Genomic DNA, 22570 nt, shown 5'->3' with positions numbered 1-22570 from the left:
GCAGTAACCTTCCTAATAAGGACCAACGCCATAACAATCAGACAAGGTATGGCCGTACTAGGAATGATGACGTCTTCTATTCTAGCTATCACCTGGGCACAGATTCACATGAGATCTCTACAGAACTACACTCTGTCCCTGTGGGATGGCAGCCACTCATCCCTAGACAGGTCCATTCCTGTTCCAACCACAGTCAAACTAACACTACAATGGTGGCTCAATCTACTTCGATAGATCGAAGGATGCAAATGGGCCCAATCCGAGCCAATCGGGATCACCACCGATGCCAACTCCCTAAGCTGGGGGGCACACTTGGAGGGCCTCTGCTCACAGGGAAAATGGACCTCCAAATGGTCCCAAGCCTCCTCAAGCATGAGAAAGCTAAAAGCTGTGGGGGAAGCATTAAAAGCGTTCAAACCAGCAATACAGGGGAGAAACGTAAAGTTGCAATCGGACAATGTCACGACTGTGGTATACCTAAACGGGCAAGGTGGGACAGTCCCGAAGCTTGATGAAGCTGATGGAGAAAATCCTACTATGGGCAGAATCAAAGTCAAGATCGGGTATCTATCTGAAAGGAACAGACAATGCGCTGGCAGACTTCCTGAGCCGGAAGACCATAAAACGGACAGTGGTCTCTGAACCAAGTGACCTTTGCACAAATCACTCAAAAGTGGGGAGTACCCGAGGTAGATCTATTCGCCTCCAAAGCGAATGCAAAATCACCAACATACTTCTCTCTGGATGCCACAGATGGCAACAGCGGAGTAGACGCCTTCAACCAGAACTGGGGATGGCAACTATGCTATGCATTCCCTCCAACTGCCACAATACCAAGGGTGATTCAAAAAATAAAGGCAGAGCGAGCAATGGTGATACTAATAGCACCGCACTAGCCACAAAGGGCATGGTCCAGCCACTTGAAAAACCTCAGCATCCAGTCTCAGCTGACACTGACGGACTGGCCAGATCTCCTATCACAGGGCCCAGTCAACCACCCGAACCACAGAATCCTGAAGCTTTTGGCCTGGGTACTGAAGGGGTGAGACTTCAGAACAAAGGATTGTCAGACAATGGGATCAATACCATCCTAAACAGCAGGAAGCCTGTAACTAGGACGATCTATGAGAAAGTGAGGAAAAAGTTTGTCTCCTGGAACAGAAACAAACCGTATTCCAAAAGAGGAATAATCCCAACAATCCTGGATTTTCTACAAGATGGAGCAGACAAAAATATTTCCCCAAGTACGCTGAAGGTACATGCTGCAGCACTCTCCTCATTCATGGACACAAGTCTAGCAGAGGACCCGCTGATAAAGCGATTCCTGATGTCACCCAAAAGAGCTAGACCAGCCAAAATCAATAGAACTCCAACTTGGAACATGCTCACAGTACTTAGAGGATTTCTTTCCCCTCCATTTGAACCGATGGAAGATAGCTCAGACAAAAACCTCACCTTAAAGACTGTACTTCTTGTGGCCCTAGTATCAGCCAGAAGAGTGAGCGAAATCCAAGCACTGTCTATAATGGAACCATACTGCCTAATACATTTAGACAAAATAATTCTCTCTCCAGACCCGGCCTTTCTATCCAAGGCCCCCTCAACATTCCATAGAACCCAAAATATCATCATACCTTTGCTTCCAAAAACTATGGATAGTGAAAATAGACACTTAAAACAAACTCGACATGGAAAACCTACTTCGAAAGAACGAAGGATTGGCAAAGAACGACCTCCCTTTTTGTCCTTTATGCAGGAGTCGTCAAAGGGAAACAGGCTTCCAAGAATACCATCAGCAGATGGATAAGAATGGCCATACAGATGACCTATGAGGCACAAAACTTCACTCCGCCAAGCGGGATCAGAGCACACAAAACCAGAGCCTGTGCAACCTCGGTCGCAGAGGAAGCAGGGGCAACTCCGGAGCAGATCTGCAGGGCAGCGACATGGTCGAGCTTCAGTGCCTTTGCAAGGCACTACTGCATAGACCAGCTGTCTGACCAAGACCAGGCACTTGGTCGCAAGGCGCTCCAGTCTCTATCCCCACCCTAGTAAGTATTGCTTGATACATCCTCTCAGATGCTGCCCTGGAAGACGATTCGAGAAAATAGTTAGGTACCTGGTAACTCTTTCTAAGAAGTCTTCCAAGGCAGCACTAGTTCCCACCCTTGAAAAGACAAATACCAGGTACAACGGGGGAGCTTTTAAGATCTACTGAGATTTCCTTCGGTGCTTTAATACAACTGAGGCACGCAGGTAAGACTGTGAAATTTATAATGGTGGACTAATGTGTTTCCTGTTTCGGGGAGGAGGAGCCTATCTCTCAGATGCTGCCCTGGAAGACTTCTTAGAGAGTTACCAGGTACCTAACTCTATTTTTTTTTTTTTTTTAAAGGAAGACATTGTTTTTTAAATAAAAAACATTGATCTGATTCACCCTTTAATAGCATTTACAGTATATCTCTCCTCTAATAGTATATACAGTATATCTCCTCTAATAGTCTATACAGTTATTCTCCTCTAATAGTATATACAGTATATCTCTTCTGTCTGTTATTCTCAGAGTGGATTAGATATTTTGCTCCCTAACCATATAGTTGGTTATTTATAATTACTACTGCATAGAGATATATTTAAGAATAAATTGCCTTTTTTTAAATCTTTACATATTAACTAAATTATACACCACACTTTTTTTAAGGTTATTAACCGATTAATCAAAACAATAATCGGTCAACTAATCGATTATGAAAATAATCGTTAGTTCCAGCCCTTTTGCAAATATAGTGTTCTGAAAAAAATTTATAAAAATATGTGAATAATATGTTAAAAATGTGAAAAGTGAAAACATTGAGTAAGTGTTGTATGTAAAATATATTATTTATAGATATAAAGATATATAGATATATATCTCTATATCTATATATCTATATCATGTGTCAAAAAAGGGCATAACTTACTTGTGTATATCCAGTGAATGGGCTGTGTGTGCTACCTCCCTGGTGTAAAACATAGTGAAATGGTAACGCAATCAAGCTTACCTGCTTATGTAATCCGGGTGTGGGGCAGGTCCCCGACCAACGTCATGCACAACGTTGAATGAGAATAGGAGTTGAGAGTGAGATCCACCACCGGCGCAAGCGCCAAAGTGGACCCACGCCAGCCCCATCTGCGGCGGGAGAAGGACTGGGAACGTCCCTGCATCGCGGCATCAAAAGACGCAACAAACAGGTCGTAGCATGCTGCCTTTGCGTAGGAGGGCCCCCTGCCAACATCTCAAGAGAGACACAGAAGTAAATGTTCAGAACCTCCTATGAGAAATTTAGGACTCCCCCCTAACTCCTGACTTGGGAGAAGCATCATCTGAGACGCCACATTCTTGTTTGAGCAAAGAAGAATTCTCCTCCCTAATACCTTCTCTGAGAAACGAGATGGTGAAATTTTTAAAATAATGCTCAGATTTAGAGGATGGGAATATAACCAGGGCAGATTCTTCCTCAAATGATTATTCTGTAGAATGTGCCTCCGCCACGGAATTGACAAAACTAAAATATACAAATGTGGTGCCTATAGAGGAGGACCACAAATGTCTTGACAGACTCTATGGTATTTGAGAGCCCAAAACATGAGCCCTAGAAAACAGAAAACCTCTGTTTTTTCAGTTCATGCCTTTAATAAAGGATGTTCTCTGTTCTCTGAGGCTTAGAATTATCCAAAAAATGTTTGTTCTTTGCACTTTGTGCAACAATACTTCTTGGACGAAGAATTCTCAAAAAAATGGGCTGTTCCAGAGGTAGTCCCAGCTATCTGTTGCCTTTAATAAATCTCTCTCAGTTCTGGTTGAGGACTTTTCTACTTCTAGGGATTCTGTGGCTAAGCGATTTGAGACTTTCCTCAAGGCTTTTGTTTTCCCTCTCTGGGCCGACTGCACAACCAGTTGTGGTTGGCATGGCTTTGTTGCAGACCCTTAGGGTAACTCCTTCATCTTATTCATTTAGTACAGGACACAGGAGTTCTATTCAGGACCATGGATGATGGTCCTTTTTTCCTACGGAGAAAGTATTTTTCCCTTTTTGAAACCATTCTTTTCTTTTTCTCTGACGCTTTTATCAAGATCTGACTGCTTAGTGCCCTGGGCTTGCAGTTTCCCGATCGGTTGCCCTCGGTGCGTACCATGAGGATCATACCCAGATCCTGCTATGTGTGTCCAGCGTGTATTTGCTTTGGCACCGGGTCCTGGGTTAAGCCTTCATGTTGGTATATAGTGCAATGTCTGTAGTTACTAGCAGGGTTCTATACAAGGCCATGCCCCCCTTTTTTTTGATTCCTAGACCCTGGAGACCCTTTTGGGGAAATGCCAACCATGACGGGTGAGGCCAGGCCCATTAGTAGGCCCAACATCATGGAGAGTGCTGTATTTTGGCCTAGGGGGGCACTTTGGGGAGGAGCACCACTACACCAAATACACCACTGATCATGGATATGGTAAAACAAGGTTTCCCCATATGTTTACACCAGTTCCTGGCTTTTACTAACTCAATTTACCGTACTTGGCACACAATATGGTTCTATAGGTAGAGGAATTGGGTGTTGGTCACTTTTGTGGCAACACCTGCCATTTTGCATTTAACATTTCTCGCTGCAAGCAGTTTCAAATTTTTTTTCCTCCTCCTATGCAAACTTAGTCTCAGGAGGATGAGGCAAGTGGGTCACACCTGCCAGCTAATTCCTTTCCCACCCACCTTTTTCTGCCAAGATTGCATATTGCTTCGCTCCTGCTTAGTTACCCCAGAGACACAGCTACAGGACCACGGTCAGTGCCTGGGTTATAGTGGCTCCTATATCCAGACACTCAAAACCCATTCATTCTGACCTTCATGACCTCGGTGGAGTCTGTGGTGATCTCTCTCCAGCAGGAATTTTCTTGACATTGCTGGACATCAGGATGCTTACTTGCATGTTCCTATCCTTTCACCTAACCAAAGACTCTGGTTTGGGGTAGAGGACTGCCCCTTAAATTTGTGGCACTGCTGTTCATGTCCTCAACTCCATAGTGTTCTGCATATCAGGGTATCCCTGTTGTAGATATTTGGACAGCCTCTGAGGGAGCAATTCGCCCCGCTTGAGACCAGTGTGTTTCACATTGCACACATTTTCTAACTCTCAGGGATGTGGATCTTTTTTGGTGTCCAGGTTCAATGCACAGCTGGACAGGTTTGTCTTCAAAATCAGGGATCTTGAGCATTTGTGATCACCAATAGGCCCCCACATTCATTATTTTATATAATAACTAAAATTACATTTATCAGAAAATCTGATTTAAAAATGCCATAAATCTGTTCTCTATTTTGTAGACACTGTAACTTTTTTGCAAACCAATCAATATGCGCTTGTTGCAATTTTTTTTTTTTTTATAGCCAATATCTATAGGAAAATAAGACATATCTTATACAGTTATTTTCAGTTTGATGTGTATGTGAAGTTGCGTGTCAGAGACCGGTATTGTCATAATATTGAAGCCTGTTGAGATTTCCATACATTAGAGGATTCCACCATTAAGTTATTGATCAGTAAGTTGGCGCTGCACTTCTTTTTTTTTTTTTTTTTTTTGTGGTGTGGGAACACCTAACAGTGCTTAGCGGCAGGCCTTTTACTGGCACTTTTTTTTATGTTACCTCCAGTAGTTTAAAGAGTAGTGTGGTGATTACCTATCTTACTGAAGATCGGCAGATCTTTAAACATCAACCGATTTCAGTTGTGCCCCACCAGGCTGGCCCCCCTTGGACAATGTGCCTGGCTGCTGAGTTCGTCGCCTCATCCCTGCACTCAGTGCACTGATTGGCAATACTGACAGGCAGCAATGATTGGCACTGATGGGCCCTGATTGGCAGCACTGATATGCTGCAATGATGGACAGCACTGATTGACAGCATTTAGTGGCACTGATTGGCGGCACTGATGGGCACTAGGTCTCACTAATTGGCACTGACAGAGTAGAGAGTTTCACACTGAGCCGATATTGACGTTTAGTGAAACTGTGTGAGGCTGTCATGTAATGTAACTTCATGCCGAGAAAGACCAGCTGTCAAAGTTCAGTGGTGATGTCGGGGGTGGGCGGGACCCAGCAGCTATCAAACATCAGCCAATGATTGGGCTGCTTAAGAAAGGGGGCGTGGCCACATACACGTAGCGGCCTGCCCAGATCCCATCCCATTGGCTGGTGTTTGATAGCTGCTGGGTCCCGCCCACCTCCGACATCAATCTCAATTTTGACAGCTGGTCTCTCTCTGCATTCAGTTACACTACATGACAGTGTCACACACTCAGCGGCTCTTACAAGAACGACGATCTGCTCAGTGTGAAACTGTCTCACAGGCAGCAGGGGCTGCACAGTCATTGGATGCAGCCTTTCACAGCAGTCCCACAGGCAGATCTCGGCAGACAGCTGGTGACCGTACTAGTACAACTTGTCACTGCCGGCTGCCGCCCCTCTTAAAATGCCGCCTGGAACCATGGGCCCACTGGGTCCCATGGTAGGTCCGGGCCTGGCCACTGCACATGTGCAGATTGTCAGGGATGCTTCCTAGAGTGGGTGATCTGAGCTATACCATAAGGCTTTGGCAAGGGTGGTGGGAGGTTTCCTTTTTTTTTTTTTTTTCATTATTTGATTGTGTAACAGAAGGGGGAGGAAGACCATATCGAAAGTGCTAAACGAGGGTGAAGACCCACTTTGACTTTAAAAGTTAATTGGTTGAAAGCTGGTCTTAGTTTCGACCTGAATAGACGTACAATACAATATGTAAGCTATATAGTACATAAGATATAGCTTTATAATTGACCCGTAGAGCTCTATTTATGTACAAATATTCTTCTTACTCGCAAAGACAATTGCATTTCCTTTTCCTTGGTTTTGTTTGGAGGTTTAATTGACAACGTGCATAAAATATAGAGAGGGGAAGAAAATGAAAAAGAAATGAGTATGGATTTGTGAGGACTATATCACCACCAAGTCACAGCGAGCTCCCAAGGGGGTGACTGGTGGTGGGAGACAGTACTTCCTGTCCTATTCATAATCCTTACAAACCATACAAATGTGATGTAACTGTAGCGTAAATGCACGATTTTGTTAGCTGATATCATCTTTGATGTATGACATATGCTGTTCACCCTTTTGTACGTTGACAAAAATTGAATAAACATAATTGATTAAAAAAGTTAATTAGCCACTATTGAATATTAAAATCCTGATCAGATATATCTGAAACCTCTTTTATCATCCTCCTCCTGTGAGTTTATTTGTATTTGGACAAGGTGAGAATGTCAACATCTCCAAATTAATTGGTTCAATGGATCCTTTGACTTACGACAGATGGAAGCATTTTTGCATATAAGCAGTTGTGACAGTAGCAAATATAGTATGGCAGATTCATAACTGCCCAAGAATCAAGTGCTGTAAAATGCTAACCTGGACTGTAAAACATCTTCCTCCATCCATAACTTTAATATCATTAATAGGATACGGAAGGTAAACCAGATATTTGAGTGTTTTATCCCATTAGCCTGTAGCAATCCCATTGACCTGTAGCATATTGCTCCGCTGCAAGCACTTGCGACCCTCGCTCCTCCAACCGGAAGACACTCTCCATTATAAAAGCTGTGTATAAAAATGTATTTATCCTTCTGGTGCATGAACTGCTCTTCCAGCCTCTAACGTATTTCACTCTGTCAAGAGCTTAGTCTTGAAACGCATGGGAGGATGCAGGTGCAAGTGGAGCAGTCCATGCATCGAAAGTATTAATACATTTTAATCAAAGCTTTTATAATGGAGAATGGCTTGCTTGCTTACTTATGGAGTCTGTAGTGAAGACATGGTGATAAATACTTTGCAAATAAGGAAAAAAAAAAAATCCTTTAAAACTACTCTCATTAGGGCCAGGGGTGAGGTAAGACACCAGACTGTGTAATGCTATTTAAAGGAATTGCAGTATGCATTGTTATCTTATTTTACTATCCCCAACTTTGTGTATGGTGGTTTCTTTTTCTCCAAGCGTCTTCCAGGACAGCCCATGAGACCTTGGGCTCCTCCTACCAGGACAGGAAACACGTCACCCCCACCAGATAAAAGGGCGGTCCTCCAGGCCCATGTCAGTTATTTGTGTTTCCTCCGGACGGGGGGTAACATGTTCATGGAACCTGCTCCCATAGGCCTTATAAGGCCTTATAAGCAGGGGCTTTGTATGGCTTTTTTCTGGGGCATATCACTTACCTCTTCCTCTGCCAAAAGCAGCACACCGCTGGGGAGGTTGGCTGTGTTGCTGTTCTCTGTCCTCAGTGCCTGGAGAGGGTGTGAGGTTGTGCCCCTAGCGCAGTGCATTGCACTCTAGCTCAGCTGAGCTTCGGTTGTCCTTCCTTGCCGACAGCCTGGCTGATCTGAGCAAGGAATGGAGGAAGCCGCAGCGTTCGAGGGGGCGGAGCTATTGCGCTCCAAGCTGGCCCACAGGAAGTGCCTGGAGCGAACCGATCCAGGTTTTTTGCCCAAGGTGGCAAGTACATTCCACCGATCTCAGAACATTGTATTGCCAACCTTTTGTAGTTCGCCACAGGGCGACTTAGAAAGAAAATTTAGTTTTCTAGATGTAAGAAGGATTCTCTTGGTCTATCTTGAGGTCACGAAGACCTTTAGGAAAACTGATGCCTTGTTTGTCCTCTTTTCTGGAGTTCACAAGGGGAATAGTGCATCTAAAGCCACATTGGCTAGATGGATAAAGCAAGCCATCTTGGAAGCTTACAAAATTAGGGAGGTCCCTACACCTTTTGTTACTGCGCACTCAACTAGAGCCTTGTCTACGTCTTGGGCTGAGAGGGCTGGTGCCTCACCGGAACAAATTTGCAGGGCTGCCACTTGGTCCAGTTACTCGACCTTCATTAAACATTATCGCCTGGATCTCCTATCAGCTCAGGAGCAGGCGTTTGGTCGTAAGGTCCTTCAGGCAGTTGTCCCTCCCTAGACTGGTAAGTTCTGGCTCATCGTCTCATGGGCTGTCCTGGAAGACGCTTGGAGAAAAGCTGAGTTAGACTTACCGGTAACTCCTTTTCTGAGAGTCTTCCAGGACAGCCGGATTCCCACCCGGTATTGTCTGAAGTTATGTGTATTATGCATATGTTTTGCAGGGTCCTACGGTTCTTGAGAATACTGACATGGGCCTGGAGGACCGCCCTTTTATCTGGTGGGGGTGACGTGTTTCCTGTCCTGGTAGGAGGAGCCCAAGGTCTCATGGGCTGTCCTGGAAGACTCTCAGAAAAGGAGTTACCGGTAAGTCTAACTCAGCTTTTTTTTTTTTTTATTTCTTTTTTTTTTTTATGAATTAGTATAAATATCAGATTTGCATTTAAAGCTTGTTTTAATGTAGATAGAATATGTTTTCATCCATATTTTTTTTTTTTTTTCAGCTAGCTACCCCACCAGTTACCACTTCCGGGGAAGGTACCTCTGTCAGAAATGGGGGGTCCAGTGAAAGATCCGCCAATTCTGCTTCACCAGATGTTTCTGTAACTTCTTCCAACATTCCCAAACGCAAAACCGGTATGGCTTTGCATTTAATAACAATGTTGAAATACAAAAGCACAGGTTACATAAATCCGAGCTCTCAATGTCTACTTGATATATATATATATTTTTTTTTTTTTCTGTTTGCCTACAGCTCGCAAGCAGATAACCAAAAGAAAATTAGAAAATACCTTAACAGAACCTGATAAACAGACTCAACAGTTAGATGCCAAAGAAGAAGTTGTGAAGCGCCAGAAGAAAGAAGCCAATGATGGTAATCCTACACAACATTTGAACCTATGCTATTCTCTAAAAAGGGGTTTTCCATTCAATGGACCAAACCCAACCCTTCTGTCTATGAAAGGCAGTGGTGATGACATTCGTATTCACTGCTTGTCAGCTATTTTCTCATCCCTGTGTTAAGAAAAAAAAAAAAAAAACATCCAGGATGTGTTTGAGGAGCACTTAGCCTTTCTTAATTCATACACCTCTGTCTTTGCAAGCCATTACTTCCTTTTTTTTTTTCTTTTTCGAAAATTGGATCTGCTTTGTGCCAAAAATGGAGCTCCTTGTAGAGGTTTTAAAAGTTGATTGGTGAGATGGTTTTTACATTCAACTCTAGTCATAAACAAGGCATTATGGAAGTGGCTTTCCACTTACTTGAGAAAGTTAATATGACCCACCACGCATTTGTTCTAAGGTATTTTTTAATTCTTTATAAACAGGGGAAGTTCATACACTATATTGCATATACATAGTTAAGCAATATGGGTGAAATCCTTGTTGGATGTGGCACCAACAGAAGGATAACCTGGGTTAATGACTTGCTAAATAGTAAAACATGTATAAGGGTGGTAGCCCCGGAGTATGCACCTTTTGACAAACAAGTTGACAGTGGCATCTCACATATTTCTCTCCTATTCATATCAGCCAGTTTGACTTCATTAACAGCTTGCTTGTTCTTGCTTGTTCTCAAGTAGAGAGAAAGCCAGGCAGCCTCTTTGTACAGGTTTCTTTTTAAAATGTTTTTCCAAAATCATGTTTAGCTAAGTTTTATTTTGTTTGCTTTCTTTTCCTCAATCCTCTCGTGTTCTCCTATACTGTTATCACAAATAATTTTTTTCTGGTTGTCTTTTCATTTTTACAGGAAAGTCTCCCATGAAATCAGTTGAAGAGTCTGAACAATGTACCATGGACACATTACCTGAAAATACAAAAGAAATGTGTAAGCTGAAAGGAAAAATCTTTGTTCAGATTTGTTATGCTGCAGCAATATTGGTTATGTGGGAAATAGCTGTGTTAGGGTATAGCTCACATCTAGTAGGACATTAAGACTCATTTATATGGGTGCCATAGCTTAATTCGTATTCTGCATTACTGGTAATTCTATTTTTTTCATATATTACTAGAGTCAAAAATGATTAGAGGCTTTCATGCATTATACACTGCTGCTTTATATTAGAATGATTTTTGGGTTTGGAAACATTACCGCTGACCCAGTAAGTTATGCTGATATGCTTGGTCAGTTTTGTAGAGGCTCTGACACTTGAGGTTATATTTAAATGCTTTCTATTCTGAGCTGAAGAAAAGGATTAAGTCTTCTACACCATAGTCTATTAGATTGTTGTTTAGCAGTTGCTTATTATGACCAAATGGAAGTATTGAATGAATAACATCAGTGTACCTGTAAAATGCTCCATCTGTTGCTACATTAATCAGACCCAAAACACTTAATCGTACATTACAGCACATGTAGTCATAAATCAAAGGTTATATGCTGCTGCCTTCAGGTGAACTAACACTGACTAAAGCTTTGCTGGGAAGGCCCACCATTGCACCCTCATATAGCCCCACCCACTTTGTAGGACTCCAATTTTTTTCTAGCATACTTAGGTGATAGACCTCTTCTCTGGAGAAATTTCTACACCAATCTTTTTTTTTTTTTTTTCCTTCACTACTAATTTCTTTGAAGACTCTCGCTAGCAGTTTCTGGATCAGATACCCTTGAAGTGCATCTTGGAAATCATATCTGGACCCTACATTAGCAGGGCAGGCCTGTAATGTTTGTTGGGGCATTAGATCCTGTGGTAGCATGTGGTGCAACAAATGTACATAACTGCAGGGTGCTGTACAGGCCCGGGGTCATGGTCCATTCCTTTTGGCACCTGGACCCTGAAGACCACCTTTTGGGGTATGCCCACCGTGATGGGTGAAGTTTGGTCCTCTCTGGGAACCTGCAGCATGGGTAAGATAAGCATTGGTATGAGTTTACGTGCTTCTGGTGAATATATTCCACGTAACTGATTAACTGATGCGTTCTATCACAGGCACGGTCAGGAGGAGGCGGGGCTGTGTCGAGCAGAGCGGAGACAATTATAATGTAAGCACCACTAACAGCGTGCTATCCCATGGCTCTCCTCTTCATCCAGCCATGCATTCCTCTGCCCAGGCGAGGCTGCAGTGAGCACAGTATGACTGTATGGCTTAAATTTTTCACTCTTTGTTATATTGCAGCCATTTGCTAAAATCATTTAGGTTCATCTTTTTCCTCATTAATGTACACACAGCACCCCATATTGACAGAGAAACACAGAATTGTTGACATTTTTGCAGATTTATTAAAAAAGAAAAATTGAAATATCACATGGTCCTAAGTATTCAGACCCTTTGCTGTGACACTCATATATTTAACTCAGGTGCTGTCCATTTCTTCTGATCATCCTTGAGATGGTTCTACACCTTCATTTGAGTCCAGCTGTGTTTGATTATACTGATTGGACTTGATTAGGAAAGCCACACACCTGTCTATATAAGACCTTACAGCTCATAGTGCATGTCAGAGCAAATGAAAATCATGAGGTCAAAGGAACTGCCTGAAGAGCTCAGAGACAGAATTGTGGCAAGGCACAGATCTGGCCAAGGTTACCAAAAACTTTCTGCTGCACTTAAGGTTCATAAGAGCACAGTGGCCTCCATAATCCTTAAACGGAAGACTATTGGGACGACCAGAACCCTTCCTAGAGCTGGCCGTCTGGCCAAACTGAGCTATCGGGGGAGAAGAGCCTTGGTGAGAGAGGTAAAGAAGAACCCAAAGATCACTGTGGCTGAGCTCCAGAGATGCAGTCGGGAGATGGGAGACAGTTGTAGAAAGTCAACCATCACTGCAGCCCTCCACCAGTCGGGGCTGTATGGCAGAGTGGCCCGACGGAAACCTCTCCTCAGGGCAAGACACTTGAAAGCCCGCATGGAGTTTGCTAAAAAAAACACCCAAAGGACTCCAAGATGGTGAAAAATAAGATTCTCTGTTCTGATGAGACCAAGATAGAACTTTTTGGCCTTAATTCTAAGCATTATGTGTGGAGAAAACCAGGCACTGCTCATCACCTGTCCAATACAGTCCCAACAGTGAAGCATGGTGGTGGCAGCATAATGCTGTGGGGGTGTTTTTCAGCTGTAGGGACATACCGACTGGTTGCAATCGAGGGAAAGATGAATGTGGCCAAGTACAGGGATATCCTGGACGAAAACCTTCTCCAGAGTGCTCAGGACCTCAGACTGGGCCGAAGGTTTACCTTCCAACAAGACATTGACCCTAAGCACACAACTAAAATAACGAAGGAGTGACTGTTCTTGAATGGCCCAGCCAGAGCCCTGACTTAAACCCAATTGAGCATCTCTGGAGAGACCTAAAAATGGCTGTCCACCAACATTTACCATCCAGCCTGACAGAACTGGAGGGGATCTGCAAGGAGGAATGGCAGTGGATCCCCAAATCCAGGTGTGAAAAACTTGTTGCATCTTTCCCAAAAAGACTCATGGCTGTATTAGATCAAAAGGATGCTTCTACTAAATACTGAGCAAAGGGTCTGAATACTTAGGACCATGTGATATTTCAGTTTTTCTTTTTTAATAAATCTGCAAAAATGTCAACAATTCTGTGTTTTTCTGTCAATATGGGGTGTTGTGTGTACATTAATGAGGAAAAAAATGAACTGATCTTTATATCTCTATCGTTATGCTTGTATACCACATATCTATGTGAGTATAAACATTGCATTTAACCTTTTGCTAAAATTATTTTTGGTAAGGCACAAGGTCGGTGCGCCCTCCCCTTCTTTTTATGCATGGGTTAGATAAGACGACAGGGTTTTCCTGTAAATATGACCTTGTCTAGTTTTATGTATTGGGTGTTATTTCACGTAGTGTGTTATCTCACTGTGTAAATATCACTACTACATACAGTAGGTGGAGTTAATATTTACCTTTTTGAATTTGGGGTTTTTTCTTGCAACATTGATGCTTGGGTGGTGATGTAGTTAAAATTAATTCTTTAGGCTGCCACACTTCCGCCCGCCATTTCCACTGAGGATGCAAATAGCACATCTGCTCCTTGTTACTTGCTTCTCCACAGACACAGGACATCAGTCAGTGCCTGGGTTATAGTGGCTCACCTCATCTTTCAGGACAGCACCTGAGGAGAGCGCAGCTCCACCCACTTCCCGTGCCGCTATACTGGGGGGCCATGGGTGTAGCGTGAGGCTGCCTAGTGCGGCGTCTCTGGCTTCCAGCCAGCGTCCTCTTCAGTGTCCCAAGTGGCGGGACTTCCGGCAGTTCGCTTTTTTTTTTTTTTTTATCATCTTTATTTCTATTTTTATATTTTTATTATTTTTTATTCTTCTTTTTATTTTCTTCTTTTTATTTTCTAATTCTTATTTTTGTTTTTATTAATTTTTGATTAATTTTTTATCAACTATTCATTATCATTAATATTTTCTACTATTATATTTTCTAATCCATTTTCTTTTCTATATCCCCCGAAATAATATTATTATTCTCAGTCTTAATACCCGTCTGGAAGTTTACACCATTTTTATCCCAATGTTTATCCCCCCGCTTTTATTCCCGTTTTTATCCACATCTGTCCCATTTTTATGCGCCTTCATCTTTATATATATATTTTCAATCTCTATAACACACGTGTTTCCATCTATCACGATCTGTGTGCCATCCCCCTTCATATTGACCTCATTCCCCCTATTCCACGATCTATCTCTGTAGTTAACAGTACACAGTCATTTTTCACCATAATATTAATTTACCACCATATACAGCCACAAAGTTATCCCACTCCTTCCCCTCTCTTTTTTTTTTGCCCCCCCCGCCCTCTCTCACCTCCGCGTCCCCCCCCCTCACTCCCGTTTTCATTGCATACACCTTGTCCCCATGGTTACCTACGCGCCCTCTCATTACACATAGTTTCGCCCTCCACCCAATCACCTCTCCACCCCTCCCCTCGCCTATGCTATAAGTCCCAACACTCAATATGGCCACCTGCACAGCCTGATGAAGGAGCATGCATGCTCCGAACGCGAAGCACCGCCCGCCTCACATCGTTCCCGGAAGTGAACACACTGGACAGCACGGCGCTCCATGGAGGATCCAGGACCAACATCCTAGCCGCCCGGAGGCTCCGAACACCCACGGCACCACCGAAACAGCTACCAGGACCCAGGTCACAGGATTAACATCCCAGGATCCCCTCCACTGGCCCGTGACACCTACATCCCCCGGGAATACGTGGATGACATTACTCTATATGCTGGTTTTTTAACAACTTAAATGTGAGTGTTTTTTATCCATTGAAATAAATACTTTTATCATACATGCTGCATTTAGAGGGCGCCTTCCTTCTCTCTCTTGATTTGTGCAGAGCCTGCATAGCGGATTTGGTCAGGGAGGAGACTTCCACTAAAGCACCCTCTGCCCAGCCTAGTGAGATGCTCACCTCATTCTGGAAGGAGATGGAAGACACCTTTTTAGTCCTTCCGCTCCTATCTGGACAAACGTCCAGTGGCACAATCGACAGGGTTCCCCACCCTGCCCTCACACATCCTCTGTAGCTCAGAGAGTGGCTAGTGAGTCAGAAGAGGAGATGAAAAGTGGGTCTTCAGGGTCAGACGAGGGGGAATGTGAGGAGAAAGGGTTATCTTCTTCCCCTTACAGGTTGCTTTTGGAAGAGGTAGACGACCTTTTGTAGACCATACACATGACCCTGAATATTAAGGAGGATAAGACCCAATTGTTGCTGCATGACAATGTATTAGGGTATGGATGAGGTCAAGCATCGGGTGTTCCTGGTGCACAAGGTGTTAACAGCGGCTATAAAAAGGGAGTGGAAAGACCCAGAGAGGGCCCCCCTTTTCTTCAGGTCTTTTAAAAGGAGATTTCCTTTTGATGAAGATGGCACGCAAGTTTGGAATTGGAGAACCTAAACTTGACGCAGCTTTCTTGCAAGTATCACGTAACACCAACTTAGCTTTTGAGGACATGGTGGTCTTGAAGGACACTATGGACAAGAGGGCTGATTCTTTGTTAAAGAAGGCATGGGATTCTACACTAGTCAATCTCAAGCCAGCAATGGCATTAATGGTGGTAGCCAGGAATTTAGAACACTGGCTGGAACAACTAAAAGGCCATATTGAGGCAGGGACCTCTTGCAAAGATTTGCTGGATACTCTGCCAGCCCTACAAAAGGCAGTAGGTTACATGTCAGATGACTCGGCTGAGTCAATGAGGATGTCCGCAAGATTTTCAGCTTTGATTAGTTCAGCTAGAAGAGCTTTGTGGGTAAAAACCTGGTCGGGCGATTCAGCATCCAAATTGAAGCTTTGTGGCCTACCCTTTGAAAGGGATCTGGTGTTTGGCTCTGATCCTGAAGCTGTCCTGAACAGAACAGTGGATAAGTAAAAAACCTTTCCAGCCAAAAATAAGGTCACACCGCAAACTAAGAAACATTTTCGTCCTTTTCACCAGACCTGGGACTCAAAGGAAACAGGACATAAAAAACCGCAGTGGTCCCAAAGGAGTCGTGGGAGGCCTGGGGTGTTTCGTACCCCCAGCCAACCCGCAAAAACCTAGTGACGGTCTCCCAACTGGGAGGAAGGCCGCAGTCCTTTTTCCCACAGTGGGAGGGGGCGACATCCAGCCCGTTTATCCTCAGGAGGGCTACACGATGGAGTTGTCGGAAAACCCACCATCTCAATTCTATGTGATACAGGCCCCCAAAGATCAAGAAGAATCTGTGGCGATGACAGCACTCTTGCAGGAGTTCCTCCAACAGAAGGTAATCATCCCAGTGCCCAGGGAAGAGGAAGGACTAGGGTGCTATTCACATGTTTTTCTAGTAAAAAAGCCGTTGGTATAGTTCAGGTTAATACTGAATCTAAAGATCTTGAACAGGTCCATCCAAAACAAAAAATTCTGTATGGACACAATATATTCAGTGAGGATACTTCTTCCCCCGGGGTGTTTTCTAGCCTCTCTAGATCTCAGAGACACGTATTTACACGTACCCATAGCTCCACCGTCACAGAGATATCTGTGCTTGGTGATCAGAGTGGGGTGGGGGGGGGCCGGGGTAGTGTCACACTTTCAATTCAGGGCCATCCTGTTCGGTCTCTCCTCTTCCCCAAGTATCTTCACGAAGATTATGGCAGAAGCGTTGCCACCGCTCAGGCTGGAGGGGTTCTCAGTGGTACCTTATCTGGACAACCTTCTTTTATTTGCCAGCTCAAAGGACCTGCTGAACAAGGATTTGAGAAGGTCGCAGAGCCATTTGGAAAATTTGGGTTGGATTCTGAGCAAGGAAAAATCAAACCCTTTTCCTGGGGTATACCATCCACTCAGTACAGGAAAGGATTTTCCTCCCAGAGGAAAAAATGATAAAGGTGCAGGCTGCAGTAAAAATATAAACAAACTTATCTGTTACAGTTCGGGCAGCTATGTCCATGCTGGGGCTTCTCACAGCCTCAATTCCAGCTGTTCAGAGAGACCTCCAGCAGGCAATTCTACAGAATTGGGCCTATGGAGAGTCCTTGGAGAAACAGATCCCCTCCCCAGTCAAGAGTAAGTTATGGTGGTTGAGGAGGCAAACGAATTTGAACAAGAGTTTGTTCTGGACCTTTCCAGAAGCAAAAGCTTTAAGAACAGATGTGAGCTCCTGGCGTGGGGTGCACATCTGGATTGCAGGATTGTCCAGGGGTCCTGGACAGAGGAATACAGAAGGTCCTCCAACCGTTGTTCTGGGACTGTGGGTCTTCAAAGAGATAATCGGGGATCAACACATCCAGGTGTTGTCAGACAACGCCACGGCGGTGGCTTACATTTCAAGGCACGGAGGCACAAGAAGAAGATGTCTTCTAACCTTGGCCTTACAGATTCTGATTGGCGGAAAACTTGGCATCCTTAACAGCAATGGACTTGACGGGCAGCCTAAACCAGATAGCGGACTTCTTAAGCAGAAGAATGGTGCTAGAATCAGAATGGAGTCTAAATACGGAGGTTTTTCAGAGGCTAGTAGGCAGATGGTATGTTCCCCAGGTATACCTGTTTGCATCCCACGCAAATTCAAAAGTACCAGTCTACTTATCCCTGAACAGCCAGGACCAAGCTGCTGGTCTGGACACGATAGCTCAGCGCTGGACCTTCTGCTTGTGTTATGCCTTTCCCCTGTGCAGATGATTCCTTTAGTGCTCAGGAAACTACAGGGAGAGAATATGACCCTGATTCTAGTAGCTCTGTATTGACTCAGGAGAGCTTGGTTTTCAATCCTATTAAAACTAGTGATAGAGCCCCACTGGTTGTTTCCTGTTCAGAGTTGCTGACTGACTCGGGGTCCCCTTCTGCATCCCGATGGAGGTCATCTCAGGCTGGCAGCCTGGATTCTGAGGAGCAAATCTTGAGGAGAGAGTTTGTCCGAAGGTTTAGTTTGTGCCCTGCAAAATAGCAGAAAGAAGGTCACAAGGGCCATCTATTTTAAAAGGTGGAAGTGCTTTAACACCTGGTGTGCCAGGGTTGCTCTCCACAGGAGGACATTTCTGTTCTTGAATTTCTCCATGATGGAATGGATAAGGGTTTGGCTGCCAGTACCCTAAAAGTTCAGGTAGCTGCACTGTCCATTTTTCTAGAGAATTTTAGCTCTAGAACCTTTGATCATCAGGTTTTTTTAAGGCACTAGCTAGGGCTAGGCCGGTTCCGTTTTAAGTTTTTCACCAAATGGGATTTATCAATAGTTTTACAGGGTCTAACTGAAAGACCTTTCGAATCACCAGAAGAAACCACAATTAAATATTGGTCATTAAAACTAACATTGCTGATAGCAGTCACCTGGGCTAGAAGAGTCTGCGAACTGCAGGCATTACCTATCATTGAGCCTTTCTTGACAGTTTTCCCAGACCGGGTAGTACTCAGGACCGACCGTGAGTTTCTGCCGAAGGTTGCTTCAGTCTTTCACAGATCCCAAGAGATAATTTTACCAACGTTCTGTCCATTTCCTACATGCCCTAAAGCGAGAATTTCATAGTCTGGACATTAAGAGATGCATTTTACGCTATCTGGAGGTAACGAGAGTTTAGAAAGTCCAATTCTCTGTTTTATTTTCTGGGTCTCTTAAGGGTTACGGAGCTTCTAAAAGCATGATTGGAAGATTGCTTCGGATGGCTAACCATGAAGCTTATAGGGCTGCTGAAGTAGAACCTCCCGCAGGGGTAGTGGCCCATTTAACTCAGGCTGTAGCAACGTCCTGGGCGGAGCGAGCTGGGGGTTCACCAGGGTGAACCTGCAAGGCGGCCACATGGACAAGTTATTCCATTTCAATCATCACCATAGGATGGACCTGCTCTTGGCGGCAAAGCAGTCGTTTGGCAGGAAGGTCCTGCAGGCAGTGGTCCCACCCTAATAGTAAGTGCTCGCTTATCTCAGGAGCTGTCCTGAAAGACGAGGTGAGAAAACCTTAGTTAGACTTACGGGTAATGGTATTTTTACAATTCTTTCAGGACAGCGCCAATGACCCTCCCTTGTTTATGAATGTTAATATGGTGTTATTGCTATGTTCTGCTTATATAATTTCAGCATGGCTGGAGGTGCTCTGTAATGACTGAGGCCGTGGTGGAAGTGTCCAGGCTTTAAAGAGATGACTGCAGTGTTTTCTGGGAAGTGGGTGGAGCTGCGCTCTCTTCAGCACAAACACAAAATAAGGCCTCATAACAAATGCTTTTTACTATCGAGCCACTTATTGATGTGGTGCATACCAGCCTTAACAGCACAGGAATTGCTTCAGTCAAAGCAAGCTCCTATGGGCACTAAACAGCTGCCAATATCTAAAAAGACCTTTCCTCTGCACATTCAGATTAACTGTGCTTGGTGAGAGGTTTGACACAATTCTGACAAAGTGTTTACTCCTTCAAAACTCTTTGCAGAATTATATCCTATGGAAAATGAATTCATGAAAACACGGCCAGTTCAGGTAGTGGAACCTGCCATCTCAATTGCCGTTCCTGTTTAAGAGGTTTCCCTGTAGAAAGAAGCCGGCAGCTTGATGCTCCTCTTATTAATCTTTATTATGTACAGAGCATAGATGCAGTACTAAATTCTAACGTGTTTCGGCTCTTGCAGCCTTCCTCCATTGCATGTCATTTTAAAAAAAATACATGATATTTATCTTTTTAACCCCTACTTCGCATAATTGCGGAGAAGGGGGTTACACATTAAAAACAATTTGTGTGATCAAAAACACATGGAGAGAGCACTCTGAAGATTGTTAAGAGGAGCTTTCCCTGTATTAAGGATTAGATCAACAGGCATACCAAAAAAACAAAGGTGCAGAGACCTAGTGCATTACCAGGTGAAACTTTATTAAAAATTATGTGCATCTACATTTTACAGTTCATACACAATAGCCGATGGCTAAACAAGCAGTAAGACCAGACTAAAGCAGCAGGGTAGCCCTCATAGAGAAGAGAATCATCGTGACAGAGACTCGCCAGCTAACGTGTTTTAAGGGATGGACCCTCTTTATCAGAGCATGGCCAGTCTGTACTTGCATTTTATACTTTAATACATTTTTATCCTTCCACATGCCTCCCCAAAAAAGGGGGGAGGAACACTCCTAGCCCAACAGCCTATTTATACAAATTCATTAAATACCATAAGAGACAGACTTTTTTACTTCTATGGTCAGTTAAAACCCACACCAGGGTGTTACTCAAGGTGCAAACCTGGGTGCCATCCCCATGTTAGCCCTAGTGCATTTTCTTGGCATTCCTATTATGGAATAATTAGATTACCTCCTATGGAGGAAGTACAGGTGATACTCGAAAAATTAGAATATCGTGCAAAAGTTCATTTATTTCACTAATGCAACTTAAAAGGTGGAAATAATATATGGGATGGGCTCATTACATGCAAAGCAAGATAATTCAAGCCGTGATTTGTCATAATTGTGATGATTATGGCTTACAGCTCATGAAAACCGCAAATCCACCATCTCAGAAAATTAGAATATTGTGAAAAGGTACAATATTCTAGGCTCAAAGTGTCCCACTCTAATCAGTTAACCCATAACACCTGCAAAGGGTCTCTGTCTGGTTCAGTAGCAATCACAATCATGGGAAAAACTGCTGACCTGACAGTTGTGCAGAAAACCATCATTGACACCCTCCATAAGGAGGGAAAACCTAAAAAGGTAATTTCAAAAGAAATTGGATGTTTCCAAAGTGCCGTATCAAAGCACATTAATAGAAAGTTATGTGGAAGGGAAAAGTGTGGCAGAAAAAGGTGCACAAGCAACAGGGATGACCGCAGCCTGGAGAGGATTGTCAGGAAAAGGCCATTCAAAAATGATGGGGACTTTCATAAGGAGTGGACTGAGGCTAGAGTCAGTGCATCAAGAGCCACCACACACAGACGGATCCTGGACATGGGCTTCAAATGTCGTATTCCTCTTGTCAAGCCACTCCTGCACAACAAACGTCAGAAGCGTCTTACCTGGGCTAAAGAAAAACAGACCTGGTCTGTTGCTCAGTGGTCCAAAATCCTCTTTTCTGATGAGAGCAAATTTTGCATCTCATTTGGAAACCAAGGACCCACAGTATGGAGGAAGAATTGAGAGGCACAGGCTGCAAAATGCTTAAAGTCCAGTGTGAAGTTTCCACAGTCTATGTTGATTTGGGGAGCCATGTCATCTGCTGTTGTTGGTCCACTGTGCTTCATTAAGTCCAGGGTCAACGCAGCCATCTACCAGGAGATGTTGGAGCACTTCATGCTTCCTTCCGCAGACAAGCTCTATGGGGATGCTGACTTTTCCAGCAGGACTTGGCACCTGCCCACACTGCCAAAAGCACCAAAACCTGGTTCAATGACCAAGGGATTACTGTGCTTGATTGACCAGCAAACTCACCTGACCTGAACCCCATAGAGAATCTATGGGGCATTACCAAGAGAAAGATGAGCGACATCAGACCGAACAATGCAGAAGAGCTGAAGGCCGCTATTGAAGCATCCTGGTCTTCCATAACACCTCAGCAGTGCCACAGGCTGATAGCTTCCATGCCACGCCGCATTGAGGCAGTAATTGCTGCAAAAGGGGCCCAAACCAAGTACCGAGTACATATGCATGCTTATACTTTATAGGTCCGATATTGTTCTATGTACAATCCTTGTTTTATTGATTGCATGTAATAATCTAATTTTCTAAAAGTGTGGATTTGGGGTTTTCATGAGCTGTAAGCCATAATCACAATTATGACAAATCACGGCTTGAACTATTTTGCTTTGCATGTAATGAGCCTATCTCATATATTAGTTTCACCTTTTAAGTTGCATAGTGAAATAAATGAACTTTTGCACGATATTCGAATTTTTCGAGTATCACCTGTAGTTGGCAAAAGCTCTAATTGACAATGCATCTCCGTTTGCCTAGATGTTTCAATGATTTGATTGAATCTAGAATGTCCAGAAATGGGCGCTGTAATCATCTTATCACCTGTAGGCAGCTTAGGCCAGTGAGATTATTTCACAGAAAAATCTCTGGTTTATTTGATCTCATATTCTTGTCCTTTAGTCAAGAAGTTGCCCACCAGCTTTTGCATGAGTGTTGGAACAGTGGGTAACCCTTTTCAAGGCTGCCCCCTTTGTCCAGTCACCTGTCTCAGCACTAAACTGTTATCGGAAAAGATGGCCAATTTT

The 22570-nt window shown here is 43.8% G+C and overlaps 1 protein-coding gene across 4 annotated transcripts in view; it reads left to right on the top strand.

Annotated features, from left to right (window-relative positions):
• LIG1 (DNA ligase 1) overlaps positions 1 to 22570 on the top strand; it is a 217760-nt gene that overhangs the window by 53569 nt on the left and 141621 nt on the right. For 3 of the 4 annotated variants that reach the window (XM_073602588.1, XM_073602587.1, XM_073602589.1), the window contains 3 exons: positions 9451 to 9583; positions 9702 to 9821; positions 10695 to 10772. In XM_073602588.1, coding sequence (XP_073458689.1) covers positions 9451 to 9583; positions 9702 to 9821; positions 10695 to 10772 — 331 coding nt within the window. Of the gene's footprint in view, positions 1 to 2272; positions 2363 to 9450; positions 9584 to 9701; positions 9822 to 10694; positions 10773 to 22570 lie in introns of those variants that run through there. The other variant, XM_073602590.1, reaches the window with a different exon arrangement.

Source organism: Aquarana catesbeiana, linkage group LG10 (assembly GCF_042186555.1).
Source record: "Aquarana catesbeiana isolate 2022-GZ linkage group LG10, ASM4218655v1, whole genome shotgun sequence".
NCBI lineage: Eukaryota > Metazoa > Chordata > Amphibia > Anura > Ranidae > Aquarana > Aquarana catesbeiana.
Note: the sequence above shows the minus strand (reverse complement) of the source record. Positions and strands in the feature narration are given on the sequence as shown.